General features: G+C 39.7%; 1 protein-coding gene across 1 annotated transcript in view; it reads right to left on the bottom strand.

Moving 5' to 3' along the window:
- Nucleotides 1-23,775, bottom strand: part of ascc3 (activating signal cointegrator 1 complex subunit 3) — a 211,888-nt gene that overhangs the window by 97,359 nt on the left and 90,754 nt on the right. The window contains exon 11 of the mRNA XM_074683393.1: nt 3,223-3,387. Coding sequence (XP_074539494.1) covers nt 3,223-3,387 — 165 coding nt within the window. The remainder of the gene's footprint in view (nt 1-3,222; nt 3,388-23,775) is intronic.

Below are 23,775 nucleotides of genomic sequence, written 5' to 3' on the forward strand. Positions count from 1 at the left end.
ATCATTATGGTCTCTTTCTGTGTCCTTAAAAGAACTGGGTGTCAGTCGTCATCCCTAGTAATAACACATTATGACCAAACGTCCATCAAATTCTTGGCAAATGAGACTTCTACTGTAATCTGTTCCTCAGATCTCATTTTCAGTCACTGTCGGATCCCAAACCCTCCATTAAGCTCAGTTCCTGTCTGTACCAGATGATCCTGAACTCAGTCTCTGTTCTGCAGCTACACACCTGTTCCAGGTTGTTCTCAGCCGTGCAGTTACCTGCTCGACTCTTCTCTTTATTTATCAGCTTCCTACTTGGGTGGCAGATTGTTTTTCCTTTGGTATCCTTTGGCTTCAACTCTTGAGGATTTAGTACTTATGACTTTTGTCAGACAGATCTCCCTGCCCAGCCAACACTAGTTGTAAGCTCTTACACTTTTTCTTAAAAGATAACGATTCTACTTTTGGGTCCTTCTTCCATGCTTGTTCTCCAACCCTTCACAGCCACTGATGTGGACATAACAGCTTTATAAATCCAATATGTGTAATTCACAACCAAACATGTTAATGAATCAGAGTCTTAAAACTAAAGATGAAACTCTCCAGCCAGACTAATTACTCTGCCTCTTTTAACTCACCCTCCCACACGCTCTTGTCGTCTCTCCCTTCCCTCTGACTCCGTCACCTCCTCCTTCACTTTGTGTCTCAGTCTGCTGCCTCCACTTCACTTATTTGGATAATATGAGGAAAGGAAAGTGACTGCTGCAAGACATGCTGATGCAATAGGAGAAGAAGTGTACTGTAACTGTCTGTGAGTCTCTTTTCTCAGTGCTTCAAATGTTTTTATTACTCTGAAGGTGAATAGAAAAGGCTACCTGGCAGAAATGATGGAAAATAAATGAGTATTTCACCTTGTGACTCAGAGGAGAGATGGGGATTTGACTTCAGTTTCAAAAACTATCTTCTTTCCAAAGTGTACTTGGTGCCTAAAAGTACTCACTCAACTTTGAGGAGGCTTTGTGCTTTAATTTGTTTACTTTTTGTCAAAATTCAAAAAGTGATGAATCAGCTTCAATCAGTTTCTGTCTTCATTCTAGTCAAGGATGGATGGAAAAATATACGACGGAATATTTTCAATAACTGAGGAAACTTGAGAATACAAACAATTTCAGACGAGAGTTGAAAATCAATTATCATAGATGTCATACAGTTACAATACATGCGATCTCATTTATCTAACGATAATTCCACTTCTCCGTATGTTAGATGTAGCCAGATGTTAGCCATAAATAATGTCGAAACAACCTGGCAAAGTTAGAAGCAACAGGGTTTGAAAGTTTGTTTCTTTCCTCCCTAGACATGTATCGAAAACAAACACTCTTGTTTCATCATGGTATCCTCCACACGAGCGCCCATTCCTCTGTTTTTGGTGAGCTTCAGTTTCCCAATAAACAATAAGTTACACAGAGGGATCACTCTATCCTGAAAAGGAGTGTTTTCTTGTACTTTTCTTGTAATTAACTTGTCTTGACTTTGCTAATATAAAACCATCATGATGCAGATGAGTAGAAAGTCAAAATTCAAATCCAGTCAGGTCTGTCTTCAAAGGCCTAACCTCAATCAAAACATGCTCAGAAGTTTATTTCTTGAATGGAGGTAGATCCATCTTTCCAGATGCACTCAATGAAGTCAGGAAATCTAAACATGGTCTTCAGTGACACAGCATCAAAGCAGACTTTTGTAGATGTTTAATGTTGTACAGATAGTTAGCTGCTCTTTGTGCAGATATCTGTTTAAAGAGAAATAAGTTGTTCTCAGGTTACTGCTGATGGTAGCAGGGTTGTCTTATCGTGGGTTGTCTTCCTCCTGATTTTGCTCTCTATAGAGACTGTTCTTCCTCCAGATACCTGATTGGTCAATTTTCAGATACCACAAGTTGTGGTATGTCAAAGCCCAGCACATACATTATAGTAGATGGATTAGTGGTCAAACCAGGCAATCAAAAGGAAAAAAAAAACATGTCACATAACATGTCAGGCACCCAATAACAAGGTAGAGGAAGGATGGAGAGAAAAGTGATCCATGGGATATCTGTTGTGATGGTAAGTTAACGTTTGTTTTGGTAAGTGGGAGGTGTTGGACTTTGCTTCTACATGACTCTGAAAATATGTCACCAGCACAACATGCTAGTGCTCATTTCCACAATATTCTGGCTTCACTTTTTATTTTCAGCAGGAAAAAGGAGAGGTGTGGCATCCATGTTTAAATAGAGGGATCATCAGTCTACGTCATCATAAAGATGCGCATGCATCTTGACCACAGAAGACCTGCAGAAGTAGCGTTTAGCTCCATTCATTCAGATAAGTTAGCGTTTTTTAAACATTAGATTCAACCTGTTATCAGCATTAAAATGTACGGTTGTTCTGTGGTCACTTTTTAGAAATCATACTATACAACAGAGGCAACGTCTATCAAGTTTTGACGTCACAGAGCAACCGGTGTTTTGGAGTAAATAGCATCCATGCTAACTGGTGACTCTCAGCCAACAGTATTAGTGACTAAAGGCCGAGGGTCACCATTTAACAGGGTCACACTTTACACTGAAACACCAGCGCCGTCTGCGGATAAATAATTATCTCTGGACGTCGTTTTCTGGTTATTTTATTATGAACTGGGTCTCAGTTCACACAGACTCAGCAGTCTGTGCACTTTTTTTGCTCTGGGAGGGTTTCTGATTTATTGGCACATGTTTACGTCTTGGTATGCCACAGTCTGGTAAGTGTCTGCGGATATTGCAGGCATGAGCATGTGACAGTTGTGTGTTTAAATTGTTCTCTGGGTACACACTGGATTTCTCAGCTAAAAACATCTGTCAACCTAATGTCTGTCCACTTGCTGATCTCTTCTTTCAACTCACTGCTATTTCACAAACCTGGGAGCCATTTACCATCCGTATAAGTGATGAATATTGAGTTTAAAAATGTGCTTTTTGGTTAACTCCCCCGTGTCAGTTGACAAACCACAGTGCTTCTGCACCCAAGTGGCATGCGCATCCAGTGTTGATGATAAACAAATAATTCCTCGGTACAGTCCGCATAATGAACTAAATACAAAGTAAATTCTGTTGTAGGTATAAAAAAATAACTGGTAAAACCAGCATCATCTGTTTTGCAACACAAACTGGGAATCAGTCATAAAAACGCAGACACTGTGAAGCACAGCAGGGGGAGGACCTACCTGTCTGATGGTCCTGGCAACCAGGCTCTCCAGTACAGGTCCTCTGTCTTCATGGAGGAGATGAACTTCATCCAAGATGAGTAGACGCACAATCTGTGACAGAGCCACATCCCCGACACTCTTCCTGGTCACAACATCCCACTTCTCTGGGGTGGTCACCAACATCTGGAACAAATGTTCAGACATTAAGATCAGTTTAAGGGACCGGTTTGGCTTCACTGCATCCAAGAAGTCACAGAAAAAGCAAGCATTCATCAGAAAACATCTGCAGAGAGACAGGGTGATAACATGCACCAGATTGTGATGGGACCAGAAACAGATCCTATGACCAGTGCAATGAGACCTGTAACCTCTGATGCGCTTTGCTACTGAGTCTGCAGTACAGTGGCTCGTTTGTTTCTGCAGCTGAAAGCAGACGACAAAAGGCTCCTTGAAAAGTAGATATCTATAAAAATATTTGAGGTGTTTTGAGTATCTCTAGTGAGCTGAACTTGGCAGTTCTTTGCTGCACCATTCAGCAGGTGAAAGGCTTTTCAGAGCGTGTCTGTGAGGAGGAACTTTGTCAAAGAGAGAGTTATCGACTGAAGTCACCAAGGTTTCTTAGGGTCTGGTCTTTGAGAAAAAGGAACACTTTGTTAAAATTTTTAAGTTGAGTTTGAAGGATGTGAGCATTTGGTTAGGTAGAAAAGAAAAGACAGCAGTTAGCACTGGCAATGTGACCAGATCCTTTTGTCCAATCAAGAGGCTGAAGGAAAGAATGTCTCTGCCTTGAATACCCAGACTCTGAAACCTGTTCGGAAAAAAAAACCTTCATGTTTTACAGTAGTTTATAAAACTCTACAGGTATTCGAAATCTATAACACAACAGCCAGCTAGCTTGAGACCTGGGTGAGCTACCCAAGCATTTTCAGGTGCCAACCATTTTTTACATTTATTTATCTCTGTAAGTGCACCTGCGATCAATGATTCAGACGAATCAATGATTCATCTTTTGTTTCTTTCTGCTCCTTGTGTCTGTTAACCTTCAGCTCCTGACACACGCTCTGCAGGTGATCACAGAGAGAGGCAGAGAGAAAGGAGGGACCCGCAGTGCGTCTCTCTTGTTCGGGATCAAACAACACTTGTTTTCCAATGCTGGTGCTGGTACTGATTATGAGTAGTTCATGGGACTGAAAACTAACTTTTGGAACCAAATGTATTACTCAAAATAATTTAGAATGTTTCATCAAAACAGAAAACATCATCTTCTTAAAGAGACAGTAAGGAGGATCTGTTTTTATTACACTTCAACCACCTCCATGCACACTGTCGTGAAGATGTAACTTTTAACAAGGTGTGTGTTTGTTTTGCATTTTGAAGATTTTGAATGGAGATCACATCTTAATTTTAACTCCACTTTTCTTTGTTCAAAACAACTTTTTATTGGAAACAATACAATGAGGTAAGGTATTTATCAACAGTTACGTAGCACTGTATTTTGAAAAGTGAAACTTTGCAGCGTAGTTTGTCAGTCAGGCTATATCTAGCGCTCCTAGCAGCCTGGTGCTCTGACTTCAATGTGTTGAAAATCAATCAGGTCCTGCAGCTAAGAGGTAGCATTTAGGAATAACCTATGTTGGCACAGATAATCTCATTTCAAAGTGTGGATTACAATCAGGCATTTATGTAGAAGGGAGACTTTTACCACTCTTCACTGCCCCTTTAGTGAACTAATCACTGAAATATTGTGACTATTTTCTTCCCTGGCTTCATTTTATTTATTTTCCTGTATGTTTTCTTTCCCTTTAATTTATCTTATCAGTTATTTTTTTGTTCCCATACCTTCATCACTGATTGATCTATTAAAAAAAAAAAAAAATCATTGTGCAATTCTCCCGTCATACAGTGATTTAATGTATGTCCCTCTTTGTCTTTTATGGTGTTCATGTTCCCCTGTGGCTAGAGATGGGTACTGAATTGGGTACTCTTATAGGTACCGACCAAATTCTGTCAAAAGTACAAAGTAGCAATTCATGTAAAATCAAAAGGTACCATGTTTAGGTACCTAAATGTATCTTTGTGACTGTTAGGCAATGGAAAAGTAGGCGATTTTCCATGCTGTAAATGAACACAGCGTTGCAAGTTTATATAATGAAAAATAAATATGTTAAATAAAAAAAAAGCTTTATACTTTATTATTAATCAAATTTGTATTTTTTTACCACATAAACACAAAGAAGTACCAAAAATTGGTCCTGCTGAGTACTGGTACCGATTGCCAGGTACCGAGGATCAGTTGTGAAAGGTACCCATCCCTACCTGTGGCCCAAGTGACCATTCAGATTGTGTTTGTAGGTTTTTGTCACACCCGAGGTTTTTGTTTGATATCTTGTTTGAACAATCTGCACATAGGTCTTCCTCCCTTTGTTTTGTGCCTCCTTCGTTGGGAAAAGAGGCATTGGGACACTGGTAGGAGAGCCAGAGTAGCTCACTTTTTAATCAACACATTTTTTATGTGGTGGGTAAAACATAAATACAGATTATTGGCCAAATTCTGAACAGGAGCCTCAGCCAAGATTAATAACCATAGCCAAGAGTGATATCTCATGTTAAAGATAAACTTGCATGAAGCTGTTCTAAATTTGCTGAATTTTACTGATGTTATTCTGCAACGTCTTAGTTTAGAATTGTTGTCAAACACTAAATCATACAAGACCGGTCTACAAGCAAATCCCCTGATGTGACAACATACCACTGAGTGAAACATTTCAAAACCTGAGTTGTGTCTCAGGGTGTCTTTATGAATGTGCTGCTGATGAATTTTGTCAAACCATCTGATACAAACAGAGAAGAATAACGCATTTCCTCCCCACTACCCAAAGGTAAAGCGAAACATCCAGAAATGTTTTACAATTTTCACAAAGAAAATTCAGATTTTTTCCAAGATAATCCCTCATCTTCACCATTTGCTGTTCCTTTAACTGAATAACACAGAGCGTAAAACCAGGAGCAGCACAGTCAAACTCCCTCCTGAGTACTATGTCACACTCACGGTTCATCAACACCCAATTGCCCGTAGCTCATTACAATGCAGATGGAAGCACCTAAATCACAACAGCATAATGGAAGAGAGGCCGACATCACTCACATTAAGCGTGCTGCGATACAGAAGCTCTACAGTTGACACAGTTTATCAGATTTATGTCAAAGTCAGTACATTTCACCCCAATAACTGTTAGTTTTCAGTGTTTGTATGATTACTCTGTTGAATATACTCAACAGAAACAACAGTTTCCACCTGAATCCACTGTCACCACTGAACATTTTCTCTGCACAATGTTTACTTTAAGTGTTGTTTTAATTCCCTCTTTAGAATTAAAAACACTAAAATGCATAATTAACGTTTGTGTGAGCTGCTCAGCAGCCTGTCTGTAGTGTGCAAATTTCTATTAAACTCCTTATTGAAAGCAGTTCATTAAATCCTCTCTAGTTTGCATTTAAATCAATCCATGCAGCCATTAGAGGCAGGCGCTCACAGAGAAAGAAGCGCCTGCTACTAATTGGAGACACTGGAAAATGGAGAAGAGGCCAAAGGATTTTCTTAACAGCATACACACACACACACACACACACACACACACACACACACACACACACACACACACACACACACACACACACACACACACACACACACACACACACACACACAAAGAGGTTTTGAGACACAGCACTGTTTAGCTGAACCACGTCATTTATCCTATTTATCAACACATCACAGCAGGACTGAGTCAGTCATCTAAATATACTCATCTCTAGAATTTTAAAGATGTTGATGTTTCCTAAAGAAGCCAATTTCATCAAAAATGGGTTCATAAACATAAAGTGGAAGTATGTCTCATTATATGAAATCACTGCCAATCATGAGAGCAGCAGGCGCAGTGACGGCCTGGTTAAATAAAGAGTACATCAGTGCAGGTAGTTTGTATGCAATCAGTGCTGTGACTATTTTTTTAATGCATGTCAAAACATTTTGGATTGATTTCCCACTTTAGAGTCCACTTCTGCTCACTTCACTGAGCGATAAAAATCCACCTCTGGAGACGTGAATATTGCATGAGACAGGTAATCCATCACATCTGCGCCTCTTTTTTTGTGTTAAATTTACATCAACACCATCCGTTAGTGCAGCTGCATGCAGGGTATATATTAAAGGCTCTTACAGGTGTGCAGACCATCAGAGATACCACAACACAACCCATGCTCTGTGCTTCATTTTTCCCTCTCATTTAAACAGGTGTATTTTCCACCCTCACAATCAAAAACAAGTTGTTTACCCTCTTCATCTTTTCTCTTTTTACTTTATTGATATGGGTAGTAGGGACATGGTGTGTACTTTGGCTCAAAGTAAAAGAAAATATAGATGGTATAACAAACTTGAATATAATAACCCTGGTCGCCCTGCTCATGGAACACCGGACCAGCTTTATACCCTTGCTGAAGGGGGCATGGGGGTTTGCCCAACCAGTGGATCTGGAAAAGGCTTTTGACCGTGTCTCCCAAGGTATCTTGCAGGGGGAGCTCTGGGAATGTGGAGTCAATGGCCCATTGTTACAGGTTTTACATTTAAGACTTTGGTTCTTATTGCCAACAGAAGACGTTCCCAGTCAGGGTTTGACTACACCAGGGCTGCCCCCTGTCACCAATTATGTCAATTACTTTTATGGGCAGAGTTTCTAGGCATAGCCACAAAAGGAGTCAGGTTCGAGGGTCTTAGGATGCCTTGGATCTGTTTTTTGCAGATGATGTGGTCCTATTGGTCTCATCGAACACTGATCTCAAGATCAATCTGGGGCACTTCGCAACTGGAATGAAGATCAGTACTTCTTAGTCTGAGGACATGGTTCTCAGTCGGTTGGGCTGCCTGCTCTGGGTCTGGTAAGACTCATTGGAGGAGTCATGGATGTGTGTAAGCAGGGGTGGCCAGCCTGCAGCTTGCGAGCCACATGCGGCTCTTTACCTTTCAGTGTGTGGCTCTTTGATCCATTCATTATTGTTATTATGAGTAGTGGTGTACAAATCAATCTAAATGTGATCAGTATTGATCAATACTTGGGTGATGAGATTGATACTTGAGTTTCAGTTTCTTTTCTCAACTTGCACATGTGCTCATAGCTTTCTAGATAGAAAGATGGATGGAATTTTGTCTCTTCTGGAGTAAAAACAGAAACTTGTCTTAGACACGGCTCCAAGTACGAATTGAAGCACGCCTACAAACGCAGTAAGTGTCACTTCAAAATTTTGAAGTGTATTGATTTTTATCTCATGTCCTTTTGTTTATGAGCGAGAGGAAGTGTGTTTTTGATGTGGCTCTTTGTAGTACCATGCTAATTTTTGTGGCTCTTGGTCTGTGACTGGTTGGCCACCCCTGCGTTTAAGTATCTTAGGGTCTTGTTCACACACCAGGGGAAAAATGAGCAAGTGATAGACAGATGGACCAGGGTGGCATTGGAAGTGATGCTGAGGGAACACCAGTCCATTGTGATGAAGAGGGAGCTGAGCCAGAAGCCAAGTCTCTCAATTTACCAGTCAATCTACATTCCAACCCCCACCTATGGTCATATGCTGTGGGTACTGACCGGATACAAGCGGCTGTCATGAGTTTTCTCCAGAGGGTGTCTGGGCCCAGCCCTAGAGATAAGGTTCAGAGCTCGGACATCACAGGATGATGCTTGGAGTAGAGCTGCTGCTCCTCCACATCAAGAGGAGCCAGATGAGGTGGTTTGGGCATCTGGAGATGATGCTTCTGAGATGCTTCCCTGGTGGAATTTTCGGGCATGCCCATCTCTGAGGAGACCCAGACAGATCCAGGACATGATGGAGAGATTATCATAAACTGGCCTGGGAACGCCTTGGTATCCCCCCCAGAGGAGCTGACGAGCGGCCAGGGTCGGGGGCCACTTGTCTCTGCTGATGACATTGCTGCCCCTGCCACCCAGACCCAGATAAGCGCTGGAAGATGGATGGATGGAGGGACAATAAACCCTTGAACATATTTGCTGTAAATGAATCTACTATTTTAAACACTGCTCCGTTCAGTTTTCTAATTCTGAGCCAAACCTCTCTAGAGTGACTGTCACCAGTTTGGTTCAACATGTGACAACTTTTATAAATCATATTAAGGAAGAGAACTGTATAAAAATAGACTTGGCACTAAATTCCAATAGTTTTTTTCAGGAAATTCATCATCCATGTTTGGCACCCAGTGTTTCTAAATAGGAGCTGAATACATTGTTTTTTCAGACACCATGTCCTTAGGTGTGGTATCATGTAATTTCACTGTTATTTATTCATCTATTTATTTCATTAGCCTAAGCCTTTGTTTCATAGTGGTGACTGCAGTGCCCAGCTATTTATAAGTCATTTTATCCTAAAAGTAAAGGTTTATATGGTGGAACTGCATGTCAGCCTGTGTCAAGATTTTTTTCAGACATGCATCAGAGGGTTAAAAATTGCATCCAATATAAAATGTACAAAGTTCAAATGTGTGAAATATTGAAATATGGAGGAATGATATACAAAGCAGAAAATAAATATTATTGTTGAACTACTAAAAGACAAAAAAAAAAAAACACAACTGAATTTATTTTTATATAGAGTTTATACAGTTTTGTGTTTAATGCTAGGGTGCATGTACTTCACTGGAGTGGACATGTCTGTAACTTTCTCAGATAATCTAATATTTGGGGGGAGAGGGGGTCATTTTCTTAAGAAAATAAAAAAACGTATCAAGTTTGGTCATCCATGATGTGACAACCAAAATTTTAATTTCTTATCAAAAACATATTAACTACAAAACTAAAATTTAAGGATTTAGTGCAAAAATTATTTAAAAAATTAGACCTAAGGACAAATTGCTGACCCTGTATCTTTTCTAAAATTATCATATTTGTTTAGAAAAAAAAAGATTTCTGGTGAATGTTTTAATAACTCATCACTTTAGGTGATACTAGAGTTTAAATGTGACAGGCATTAACACAGCAGCTGTTAGCATTGACAGTTAGGCTCACTAACCAACTGGTTGGTTACCCCAGTTTTAAAAAATGTCAGCCCACATGGAATTGCTAAAACTGCAAATATGAGATTTTGCTTCAGAAACACCAGAAACCACACACACAGACCAAGCTAACAAGCACTGTTTTTGTACTGAAAAAAAAAAAAAAAAGAAGAAAAAAAGCCTTCTTTGAGGACAAGTCAGCCATGCCTTTATAAGGGCATCAGCACTTCAAGTTTTGCCCCCGTCCCAAATGGGCTGAAAAACTCTGTGTCAGACACAAATTGGTGACATCACGCACACTAGGCCATTATTTTGATCAGTCTATGACTCCAACAGTGTCCAACAGTGAAGCTGAGCCAAGTTTCCAATAAAATACTTCCAGCAGTTGAACTCCTCACTGAAAACCAATGGGTGAACCAACAAGGATTTCACCCATGTTTTTACAGTCTATGATAGCAACATGTTGCTAGTTGTGGCACTTAAGAAGCTAATATCTCTATCTTAAGCCGGTGATGAATCATAATAAGAAACTATTTACCTTCAGTAGAATTTCATACAAACTTTTCACATTGATTTATTGATTGCTTTTGAATATTTATCATTCTGTATGGGTGGAAACATTAGATGCCATCCTGACTGTTGTGTATAAACAGTAAATGAATACAGATGTGATTCCTATTCTTACAAACACTCTCATATGACATGCATTTGCATCAAATCAAAAAGTGACAAAGACCTTTTGTAAAAAGGAGGAAGAGTGAAACTTTGTCCTCCTTTTTAAAATGTCGTCTTCAATAAGTTGGGGAAACATTGTCAGTGTGGAACTTTCCAGCCCTGTCCATGCTCACGCTCACATTGTCATGAGTAATGTTGTAATCTGGGCACTCAGAAAGGAAAAGTCACCCAGCTGTGTGACGTGGTTTAACTTGGAGAAGTTTCTTTATGAAACTTTATGCAAATATCCCCCGAAGCGGAGAAGCGACTAATCGTGTTCACATTAAGGGGATCGCAGCAGCTTCCTGCACAAAACAGAGGAAATGCTGATGGTAGCAGTCGACGGGGTTCTCGGCTTTCTTTCATATCATGCTGATGAAACTACCAGGACCGTGTGCTTTGCCTCTCTGCAGTTTGGTGGAAACAGGAGGAGGGAAGTTTCCGGTCAAATCTGAGGATGTAAATTACTCCTTTAATACACCTCAAAGCTTCAGGTTGAACAGAGGTGAGCTACAGCCAGAATCTGCCGTGGAGCGAGAGTAAAACTGAGTCCTGATGTCCTCGCTCTGAGCTGGAGGCAGCCGCTGATGCCTTTGGTCAAACTCAAGAGTCATGAGTATCTTTGTTTTGTTCAGTCAGTGAAAAGCCCGGGCTGTGAGGTTAAAGATAGGTTAAAGATCATTTCGGTAAATCAACAACTACTGATTGAGTCAACTTCATGATCTGAAATAAACACAAAATCAGTAGAAAAAATAAAAACTCAGTTTAAAAGACAACACTTTTCACTTTTTGCTTGTTAGTATTTTGTTTTGGATCTAAAATTATTTGATTATTTGACTTTTTTTTTCTACCTCAGCAGTTTAGATGATATGAAATTTGCAAGTTCGCTCAATAAGAAGCACAGCTCAGCTGACTGACAGGTGGGCGCCCTATAGCTGTTAGTGTGGGGACTAAAGCCAGCCTCATTTCCAATATTGCCAAGGTTGACAAATTTCTTTAGAACGCAGTTATAGAAACAGCCAGGTGACATCACGAAGACCTACGTCCATTTATTATACAGGCTATGGTTCAGACATGGGAGAAGTGGGGGAGGAGGGGCAGACGTTTGGCCACTAAGCAAACTGCAATACCCTGTTTGCCCGTCTGTCAAATCAGCCACAGACCTGATCATCAAAAGATACATATGTCTTAGCATCAGTTAAGGACCAGTATGAACTATAAAAAGAAATACAAGGATGAGGTAACTACTCTGATATCATCCTATCCCCACCTCTCACTGCAACAATGGGCTAAACTAACTGTTTCCATTGTTTAGTTGAATTGGCCATTGAAAAACCTGTTCAAGGATAAATACAAAGTCGTTATTTTCTCATGATGCTTTTTAAACCATGGAATAGAGCCATCATAATGAGGAGTAAGTCACTTTCCTGATAAAAGGAACGTTGAAATTAATGAACTGGCCCCCTCAGGTCCAAAATTCAACCCCATCCAGCAATTTTGGGGTGAGCTAAAAATAAAAAGTACAGATCTATTGGGGATTCAAAGGAGAACCTTTGGCTTGAGTTGCAGAAGGCATGGGTTAACATTAGTGAAGTTCTCAGGAAATATACTGACTCTTTGGCAGAGACATGAACTGCTGTAACTGCTGTAGGTCAATATCAAGTCATCAATACTTTCAGATCTGTTGGGTCATCTAATAGTTTGAACCACCACTAAACACTGACAACTGATGCTGTATCTGTTTGACTGAGAAACTTGAGTGTGAACTTGTGAACTTCTGTTTTTCTAAATGATATATTCTTGAAAGCACAGTCTTTAGGCAGATTTAAAGATTAATGCGTATTTCATAAAAAACCTTGTCTAAGGAATGTCAGACATGTTGTACATTACTGCCTCTACCTGGCATGTACGGTGATTAATGTCTATTTTTCCCCTTGTTAATTCCTGGGCTGAGACATGTTCAGCATACGGGAGACACCGCTGACATTTCCTCCAGCGTTTACAGCAAAGCTTGTTACCATATGATTAGTTAGACGTTTTCTAAAGGTGAGTTTTTAAGGTGTGCCATTTATCAAGATATGGGATGCCAAGAGATGAACAAGCAATGGTGTTAAATCCAAAGTTCTTCATCTTCATGGTGCTTCTGTGGTGAAACATTTCCTTATCTTAGCTTAACCAAGCTTCAAAATTCATGCCCAAATGGAGCCTTACATGGTAAATTTTCAGACACCTCCTGCTTGAAATCCAAACATCACAAGGACTGTGAGGCCTCACCTTCACACTCTGTATCCATGCTGAAAAAACTAAGATCAAAGCTTTTGCCCATGAAACCATGTGAGTCAGAATGATGTTACCAATTTCTATTTTTCTGTTGCTTTGTCGCCGATTGCTGAGGTGATTGTGACAGATTAACAAAAGCTTCAGTAGCAGTAGTTATTCCTAACAGCACAGCAAGCCCATGAGCAGAAGATAAATATTTTTCAGGCTATTTTTCTTTTAGGTTGGCATATAAGTGCCAGTGTAGGAGCTTTGAGTAACATTTACTACCTTAAAGTGCAGTGGGGGTCACCAGTGCCTGGCGTTGTTATTTAGAGGGTGAAACTTTGGGTTTCAGTCAGTTAAACACAAACACTCAGAGAGTTTGAGGAAGGGTGTTGAGTTCCCAAAAATGTAGCTTTGTTCTCGACATATTTGGGTTTTTACAATAATGTGTTTACATAAGTGCTCAAGTGGAAGGGCAGAATCCACAGAGTATCTGCTGTTTGATTCCTAAACGTAAAAGTGTGATGTAATGAAACCAATAGAAACTGGGCATACCTTCAGGATGATTTATTCCCCAGTCATCATTTGTAAGAAAACAGCCTAAAGTGTCACCTTTTTGTTTCAGGCTTTCTTAAATTCAGTATAGCATTCATTTTGTAAGTCAAGGTCCAGCATTGAGGTGATAAAACAGGGTTTACTTAGTGATGTGGGGACCTGGGTTTTGCAAGATGCTGCAAAAACAATTTGTTGACCAGGAGGAGGGATCATGTTGTTTGTCTTTTCTATAAAGATGGCTCCCCCTCGTTCATAAAACAAATAAATTAAATGAACAGGAAAACGAGCAAACCACAAAAAAGGCTGAACCCAAAGGATGGAGAGGTGATAACTTACGATGGATGATTACCGAAGCTCAAACAGAGATCTTTGACAGACAGAGAGTTCACTCAGTGCAGTGCAGATCAAGTTATAGATTTGGAAGAAAAAAATCTGTGTCTAACTTTGTTCTGACCCTTAGGAAATAAAGTTTACAAGTTATTGTTGTAAAGTGATCAAGTTACAACTTTATTTTTATAACTTTTGTGTTTGTTTATGCTTTTTAATTCTGTCTTTGATCATGTTTCATTTATTAGTTGTTTTTGAGTTTTGCTGCATTTAGTCTGCTTGGGTTTTTTATTTTGTGTGTTTACCCACAACTGATGCTATGATGATGACCAGATGGCGGCCACACTTTTTAAGCTGCATTTCTCTTGTACTGGAACATTTTTGCATTTTGGACAGTGTGCAAACTTTTCACTTCTCTCCTCCAGCCCTATCCCACAGGTAGACAGGTATGCAGCTCTCTTTTTTTCTTTAACAACCTATAAGAAAAAACATTACCATTAATCATTAGCTAGTCACCCTGTAACAAAATAATTATAATAATAATAGTTATAATAATTACAATAACAATAATAATAATAATAATAAATACATTTTATTTGGAGGCGCTGTATGTCACCCAAGGTCACCTTACAAATATGATAAAAGCATTGTAAAACAGCATTAAAACAATACAACACCCTGGCTTTCAACCATAGAAAATGTATAATATCTGGATGCAGTCTCTGTGATGTCACCCATCTGTTTCTGATATGCACTTCTGAAGCAATTCAATGGTGGGAGCCATATTGGAAATTGGGCAGGCTTGAGCCTCCACACAAACAGCTATAGGGTTCACGCATATCAATCAACTGAGCTGTGCCTCTGATTGAGCAAACTTCTCATCTTAATATCTTCTAAACCACTGATTTAGAAATAAAATTATGCCAGTAAAGAAATCACAGTTCAGAAAGAAAAAAAATATACCAGGCTGTAAACATTATTTCTGCTGTGAAAGCAGCTTTTTGTTGCTTGGTGTGTATGTGGTTTCGTCAAACTGCAGTTTTTAGCACTTCTCTATTGCAATATATTTTCAGACCAGAGGTTGCCACTTGCTTTCAATGGACTGGCTTGACATCCAGGCTAGTGACCACAGGCTTTCTGCAGCCACACAAAAGACAGTTTGAACACCCAGCACAGTTAATGACTATTCAGGTACAGATATATGGACAGTTGACTTCTGAAACTGACTCAATAGCTGGGAAAACTGCAGGCGTTTGGTGCTTGGAGAGGGTTAATCTGTGTTTCTGTTTTATTATTTGCTGTTTTATTGAATATGTAAAAATAGGAATCATAGTAGCCCTACAAGCCTGAGCTGTTGGTGCAGCACTTTGAACAATGTGTGAAAGTGTAAAAGTTATTTAAGTTCCTGAGAAAAGAAAATGCTGTTTGTTAAACCCCTTTCACTTGTGATAGCTCACAGTGATATACCCTGAATTCATCTACGACCCAGTGAGCACCATGAGTCATTTGACATTTCTGTATTGACCTGTGGAAACTATTTTTAAGGTTTAGCCTCACATTTCCTGCCGTCAACTGTTCTGTTTTATAGTGTAAAAATAAAATGATGTATAAATTGGCTGAAACACATCAGCAGCTATTTCAGTTTCCCTGTGTGAGACTCGAGCCGCCTATTCATCCTCCTTTTCCTAGAGAACTACCCGGCTGTGCGGCGGCTCCTTCTCGGATGTCATTAACTGATATTTCCTCTCTGGACGGGGAGGAAAGAGGGCCTGAAAGTCCCAGGATACCACCCACCCGCTCACTGGCATCCACATGGCAGCATCCCTCCAAACCTGCTCTGTTTCCATGGTGACTATCGCAGCCATGGGAAGAGGAGGTTGTGGGAGGAAGAGGCGGGTGGGAGGAACACAGAGGGGAGACGTTAAAGGAAGACATTTACTGGATTGTGAAGTGTGATCAACTGATGGCTTATTGAGGAAAACAGTCATGAGAAACTTCTCAATGCTGCGTGTGTGTGTGTGTGTGTGTTTTACTGTGCAAAGTCAAAGAACACCATCTTCTAAGCTTAATATGAGAAAAACAACAACAGTGAGAGCTGCTCTTTTTCTGCTGTGATGACGTTTGTTTTAAGGAGCAGAGGAAAAGTGAAGATTTCTTTCAAACAGAGGAAATAATTCACTGAGGATGAGCAGCGAGGTCTTCTCTACCTGTTCAGACACACTGATGGCACAGAAACCCACTCCGTCTGGTTCTTGGCTTGTTTGCGGAACACACTAGCTCCCTGTTTTTTGTTGCTCACATACTTCAAAGTCATTTTGCTTCCAAAAGAACCAGAGTTCTTGTTGCAGTGCAGTTTTCTGCGTCCCTGGTTCCCGTGCTCGAAATGACCGATTGCATATCTGATTATTTTGAGTGATTGAAAGAGGTCTGGCGTCCGTTATTGTTTACTCACTCAGAAATAAAACAGAGCCACCCAAAGCCTTGTGGAGTGCAGAGCTCAGGCAGTAGATTGCTCTTAGCCACAATGAGCTTCAACTCTTTTGTGTTTGTGTTTATTTCAATATTACTTTGTAAACAAGTGTCAGGGTCTCTGACGGTGCTTTGCTGAACTTTCTATCTGTAGAAATCACTTCGGCAGGCCAGCCAAGTATGTCTTTGAAACATTACACCATCATTTCTGAAATCCCAAACAGACTGCCGTCTACAGAGTAATCAACTGTCAGAGCAGAAAGCAAAGGGAAGTGGTTCAGAAAAGCTGAACAACCTAAATAGGACCAACTCAGCGTCTCATTGGTGACTGCAGACTACACACCACACAGTTAAACAGTGTTTCATGAATCCTCGTCTGTTATGCTGGATTTAATTTCCAGAACATACACATGCTACATTAAAAAATCAGTTCAGGTTTTCAGACTTCTCTCAGCTGCACCTGCTCATCAGCAGTCTGGTACACAGAGTTTCTCCTTATCATGAAAACAATGTCAGAATGAGTTATGAAGTAAAGAATAATAATTCAGGGCACCCACTGAAGCAAGTTTGATTCCTGCCTGGGCCCGTGGAGCATCTCTTTATCTCCCCGCCGCTCCTGTCTCTTCAGCATTCACTGAATAAGTATGCAGAAAAGGAGCAAACAATAATAAGTCAAAGTGATAAATACAAGGGAACAATTTAATTCTGCTTTCATGAAAAGAATAAATAACTCCTAAAGGTTCTGTGAGGACTCTGTTTGGTGTTCATTACAGGGACCTAACATTGGTGAATCCCGGAATGAACTTTACCACTAACAGATTAACCCGTGTTTCAGCTCATGCTCTATCACTCTCCTGTTTAGCTTTCTTCTGTTGTGACATTCTTGTTTTCTTTTTAACAGTTCAGCTCCTGTGTCCAACACTACTACAAAATTAATCACAGAAATCATTTTCTACAAGAAAAAGGACGGGTTTTGCTTCTCACAGCTAAACTTAACTTGCTGGTGAGGTGTCATCACAGCAACTTTTGGTCTTCTCTTTATCAAATGAAGATTGTGTTCTCCTGGGAAAATCCGACCTGACCACGGATGCTGACCATAGACTGTATATAGAGTGGACAGTGTGGCTCCGCCATTTACCATTGTACGGTTTTATAGCCAAAATACCGCCGTCACAGGCGCAGCCATTGGCAGCAATTGCAGCCAGAGTTTGGGTAGAGACCGCGAGGGATTCTGGGAGGATCTGAGTGGAGCTGGGTGACAAAAATAATATTTTTTTTTTCTTTCGGGAGTCTAATCACTTCCTGACTCTACCTCTCAACATATTTTACGATCCACGAAAAAAATACACAAGAACAGCAATCATCGTCGAACGTTACGTAAAACCTCATTTTTAACCTTGTATAACTAATGAAAACTAAACTTTTCAGAAAAAAGAGGACCTGAATACAAGACAGCCAAATGTTGTCTTCAAATCACCACAACAATTGAACGTGAGAAACATTTCTAGGAGGTGTATTCATTGTTTTCAGTTTGACCATGGCCCATCTGGAATGGCTGGGAAACCGGATTTTTTAACCTATACTGCAGCCAGCCACCAGGGGGAGCAGTTTTTGTGGAGACCTCACTTCTAGCCGAGCAAGATGACTTCCATTTTTTTTTACAATCTATGATGCTGACAAATAACATTTAGAAATTACCAGTTCTGGCACTAAATAAACTTAATTTGAATTTCTGATTATGAACAGGCAGATACATGAAAGTGAGACTTTTTCATGGTCACATATAAAACAAGCAGCAACCTCCAGTCTTAAAATATGGGTCAATGCAGAAGTGCTAAAATCTGCTGTTCTCAAGTGTCTGCTTTGGGCTGGCTCTAGAAATACCAAAAGTCACATACACACCAGGCCAAAAAAAAAAAAGTTTTCACAGCAGAAATTAATGTTAATTACAGCCTGGTTCAAAACAACGTCTCCCAGAATTGAGGGGCGCTCTCACAGCTAGTGTGGAGACTCAAAGCCCTGTCACCTCCAATATGGCAAGAAAAGAGTATGTAAAGAGTCGTCACAGTGGCCTAAAATGTCCTTATTCTAAACAGTAGGGTTCCATTCGTTCTAACCCATCATTTGCTCTGAACAAGCCCTTAAATTAAATAACTTAAATTTTATCAAAAAATCACCAACTTGTTTTATTAATTATGTTTCAACAAGTGTATGAAATTGTCTGACATGTCTGATAACTGTTACAACTTGATTAACCCCCATATAAACAGTAACTGAGGAACACAGTGGAATAATTCAGAAGAATAATTCACTGGAAAATCCCAAGTCCCCTCCTCATTCTCCTTTCTCCTCTAAATTAATGTTGGTTTCATGATATTCCAAACTCAAAAGTTTTAAATCTAGCACAATCGCGATCACATTTGTATGAGTACCCTGTTGTGTTACAGCGCATATGTGATTATTTGTGTTTGACTTATCTTTATATATGCTTGTTTCAGCGAGTCGTTTGATACAAAGCTCCACGTAATGACCCTGCTGACTGCCGTAGGACGAAACAAGTCGGTCCGACAAAAGATAAGCTCTTAATTCTACAAGTATTGGTCCAGTTTTGATCCCTCACGCCTGCTTTCATACACCTCACGAGGACTGAAGTCCTGCCAGAGCCCCCTCTCCAGCCCGTACATCAAAAGCGCCTGATGAAAGAGCCAGTGAGGACTTTGAGGAGAGATAGAAGACAGCCAAGGTTACAGTTTGTGGCATCACTCGGCCTGTTAAACGTGGACAGCCCTTTTCGCTCTGCACTTTGTATAAATGCTCTGACACTAACACAGTCAGACCGGAGGCTCAGTGGAGGAGAGATAGAGGAGCTGCAGAGCTGCAGTGAATCTGACTAATCATTCTCTTTGTGAAACCTTTTCTCATGACGTGATAGAAATGCAACTTTAATACACCTTCAGATTAGCTGGAATTGGCCTCATTTCATCGGAATAAACCCAACCACCCACACCCACCCAAACCTTTCCTTTTTTGTATTCATAAGTCCCACAAGGCTTATAAACTTTAACTCTGAGCGGAGCAATCTCTGAAATCCAACTCTTTTGGATTTAACAGATATGCATGTTTCCCCAACCTTCTTGGTCTTTCAGACTGGATCCTCCAACCCTCGCTCCTCTCTGAGCTGCAGGAGTCTGGATACACTTCTCTCCTGAATATGTGCTCAACCTGCAGCTTTTTTCTTCCGTTGTAAGAAATCCAACTTATTTTTACTCCGAGGAAAGAAACTACAGTAGAGCAGACTCAGATAGTTGAGGTCGAGTTCATTTCGTCCATCTGGACATAACAGTCTGATGAGTTTAGAAAAACTGTATTTCGGGGGCTTTAATGAGTTCTGAAGTTAAAGTGGATACTATTTTCTCCCAAATAGCTGGTTATAATAATCTATGTAAGAAAAATGTGAGCGTTCCCTTCTGGAGTTTTTACAGAAAGCACGATAAAGCAGTATCTGGTCATTTGACGGTCAGAGCATGATCCCTCTGTGCACTGGCTGGCCCTTCTCACCTACGACCTCAGTGCTGTTGAATTTAACATGAAAGGAAAAGTCTTTCCTGTGTGTTTTTATTGCTGTAGAGAATCAAAACGTAACTTGTCTGGTCCGATGACACTTCAGCTTTTAATCCAACTTTAAGGTGTCAGTGTACTCTTCAAATCAAATTGAGCTATCTGAGCTACCAAAGGAAACTTTAAGTGAATAGTAAATAGTGGAACACAGGGCAAGAATCCAATCTCTAAACCCCCTGGCCTGATGTTGATATGCATCTCTGAGAACAATGGATGACTTACTGGTGCTTGGCTTTTTTTTTTTGTGTGCACTGCATTGACAACAGCCTGATTAAAATGGCAATGGGTTCAGATCAGAAGTAGAAATTTAAATTAATTTTTGAAGATTTGTCTGAATAATAAAAACCCTCAATCCTTTTCTAGAAACCACAAACAGGTTTATTAACCAGGTATGTGTGCACATGCAAGGTGTTTGATTTAAAACTGTTAGATGCTCTTGCATGCAAAAATAAATGGTTCTTGGATTTCATTTCTTGCCAGAGCAAAGCTAATCTACATCAGAAATCACTCCACATTCTGTATCATTCACTAATTCTTCTTTGTTTAAATTACAGTAAGGAGGCATGGGGGAAAACCTACAAAACATCCTTCAAACCACTTTTCATTCTGAAAAAAAGAGCAATCAGATTTATTCATCCCAATTTTCAGGCACATAGAGATGACTTCTTTAGATCCGAAGCTCTAAAATGTGTTACTTGTGGAGCACAAAACAGCTCAACTACAATACGCAAAGAATAATTAACTGCCAAAAACATTTAGTAAATGTTTTGTGATTGAGAAGGAAGATATCATTTATGGAAAAATGCAAACATAAAGGTTAGAAGTGTGTGTGCAACATTAAAAAGTTTCTGTATCACTGTTTGTGGAGTTAAACTGTGGAACAGACTGAGTACTGAACTAAAACAAGTTTTGAGCACAAGTCTCTTTAAAAAGAGGCATAAAGACATGATTTTCCAGAAATACATAAATGGATAAAAATCACAACATGTTAACTTGTAACAAAATTTTACAGGGCATGGTTGATACATTTGTGAAGATGGCATGGGTATGATTTTATTTGTCTGTATAAGTGGTATGTTGTATATTCACTTTACATGTTTAAAAGTTGTTGGTAAATCTAACATAGCGTTATAATTTTAATATAGCAAAATTCAAAGGGGGAGGATTTGATGAGTTGATACTCCTTCCTATTCCATTTCGTTCATGTAAACTAAAAACCTCAAAAAGTGATTGTCTTGTTTTGTTTTCATTTCTTTTATAATTACCACGTATTGGTATTTTTCACTGTTCAAGTTGTCATCTACATAAACAAAATAAAGATTCATTCATTAATTTCTACTGACAGGAGCCAGAATGTCATTATGGTGGTTTGTGTTCCTCCTGTTTTTGCTCTCCACACAGACTGTTTTTAAAGTCTAATAAGTAGTTAATAGATTACTGTCAATGGACGTTGGTGTATTGTGACAAACTGCTCATACTCTGATTTGATCTTCATTAGGACTGTTTTGCCCTCATACACCAAAGCCTGACATGATTGGTCAATACTGCTTGAACCACAAACGTTCAACAGGCATGAACCAAACACTCCTCTTTATGAAGTATAGACCCCAAGAACAGATTCTTCCTTTTGATGTAGAACCTGTGAACAGTGATGAGCATATATACCTTAAATCAGTTAGAGGTGAAAGTTAACTCCATTCATAAAAGTCTCTTCAGTCAATAACTAAAAATTCACTCTGCTGCTCTGATTCGTAGAAATTGTGAAACTCTCTTAACTCTATCCTCTGATTGTAGAAACTCATGTTCTTCCCTCTTTCCTACGCTGATGTAAGCCTCATCACCACAGACACACTTTTTGTCTTTACTACGCTGTAACCATGGAAACTACTACTACTAAGTGCAGACAGAAGTGCTGCTTTGAACATGAAACCTTGAGTGATAAATCAGTAATTCTGCAGAGTGTGGGAAAAGTTGGTGCGACTAGATACTCACTCTGTCTCCTACTCGTTTTTTATTCAGTCTCACAGGGAAATGTGAGGTGACTGAGCGGTCTCATTAAACCAATTCTGAGGAAAACCTTACATGTATCCCTGGAGGAAAAGAGAAATACCTTTGCGCTAGGGACACTGCAGTCTTGGTTCCCAAAATAGGGGTCTGGACCCCGCTAGAGCTTAGAAAACACTGATGGGGATATCAAAAACTACTTACAGTGGCATATTTGATCAAGTTTTGTAAATATATGCACAAAATAACAGTCAAACTCAGTGTAATCTCTCTGTTAAGCATCTTTACCTCAATGGAACCTTTGCTTCATTTGATCAGTTAGCTGGTATATTTAACCTGCTAATTTGCAATTCAGTTGTACTTGTTGCAATGACAAATAAAGTTATATTCTAACCCACTTCTTTAAATACAGTATTTGCAAACCCAAGACTTTGTACGGGACAGCTTCCCTGGTTTCCCTGCTTTTCCCCCATATAACTTGACTTACACTATTTTGACAATCAATCCTGTCCTCAAGGGTACAATCTCTAAGCTGTATAATATCCTTTCTGAGTGCAAATCTTCAGTCTCCAACAAACTGCGAATAACTTGGTCTGAGGATCTCAACATAGAGATAAGCACTGAGTTTCTGCAGTCAGCTCAAAGACGTGCTCATACTTCCTCTATTTGTGCTGGTCACAGAGTTTTACAATGCAAAGTAATTCATAGAGCTCATTGGTCTAAAAGCAAATTAGCTCACATGATCGTAACTGTAATAAATGTCATACAGGACCAGCTACTCTTGCACACGTGTTCTCGCATTATTTCAGTATTGGAAATCCGTATTTGTCTCACTCACCACGTATACATGGACCCAAATATTCCACTTGCATTCGGTTTATTTGCTCAAACATGAATAATTAAACCTGTATATGTACCTCATTCTGAAAGAAAAGTGCCAATCCAAATGGACATTTAATCGGTTTCACAGGGGTGGAATATTCCTTTCCCAAAACCGATTGAGGTATCATGTATCCACTCAAACGGAAAGTTGTCACGGTACGTTCTTTCAGCGCATGCTCAGATATGACGTAAGACGCAACTAGAGATGTTCCTCAATTTTCAAAATGGCGGCGAGCAGTCTGATTTGTAGGAAAGTTTGCTTTTGATCCAAACTTTGAAGAACTGAACATAATTTCAAGACTGGACGGACACTCGCAATACGGAGTATAATACCATGATAAAAAAAATAAAAAAAGTTGTCCTCAGTCTTTGATAAATCTTGTGATGTTTACGTTTTTCTGCACATGCCCCATTGATTATTCTGTTTGATTACCGCGGCGCATGACGACCAGAGATTGGAATATTCCTTTCCATGTTTACTGTTGTTTTTGGAAAAGTCATTCAGAAAGATTCCATTCGGAAAGACAAAAAACTGCTCATGTAAACATGGCTACTGTCTGTCATCACATCTGTCACTATCCTTCCCTCTCCCTCTTAACCAAATATGGTTACCTTTTATAGAGCATGTCAGGTCCCTCTAACCAGATACTGACCCTGTTGGCTGAACAACCCTCTCTGCTTCTACT

Source organism: Halichoeres trimaculatus, unplaced genomic scaffold, assembly GCF_033239565.1.
Source record: "Halichoeres trimaculatus isolate MK-OKI-2021-1 unplaced genomic scaffold, fHalTri1.1 fHalTri1_scaffold_12, whole genome shotgun sequence".
Lineage (NCBI taxonomy): Eukaryota > Metazoa > Chordata > Actinopteri > Labriformes > Labridae > Halichoeres > Halichoeres trimaculatus.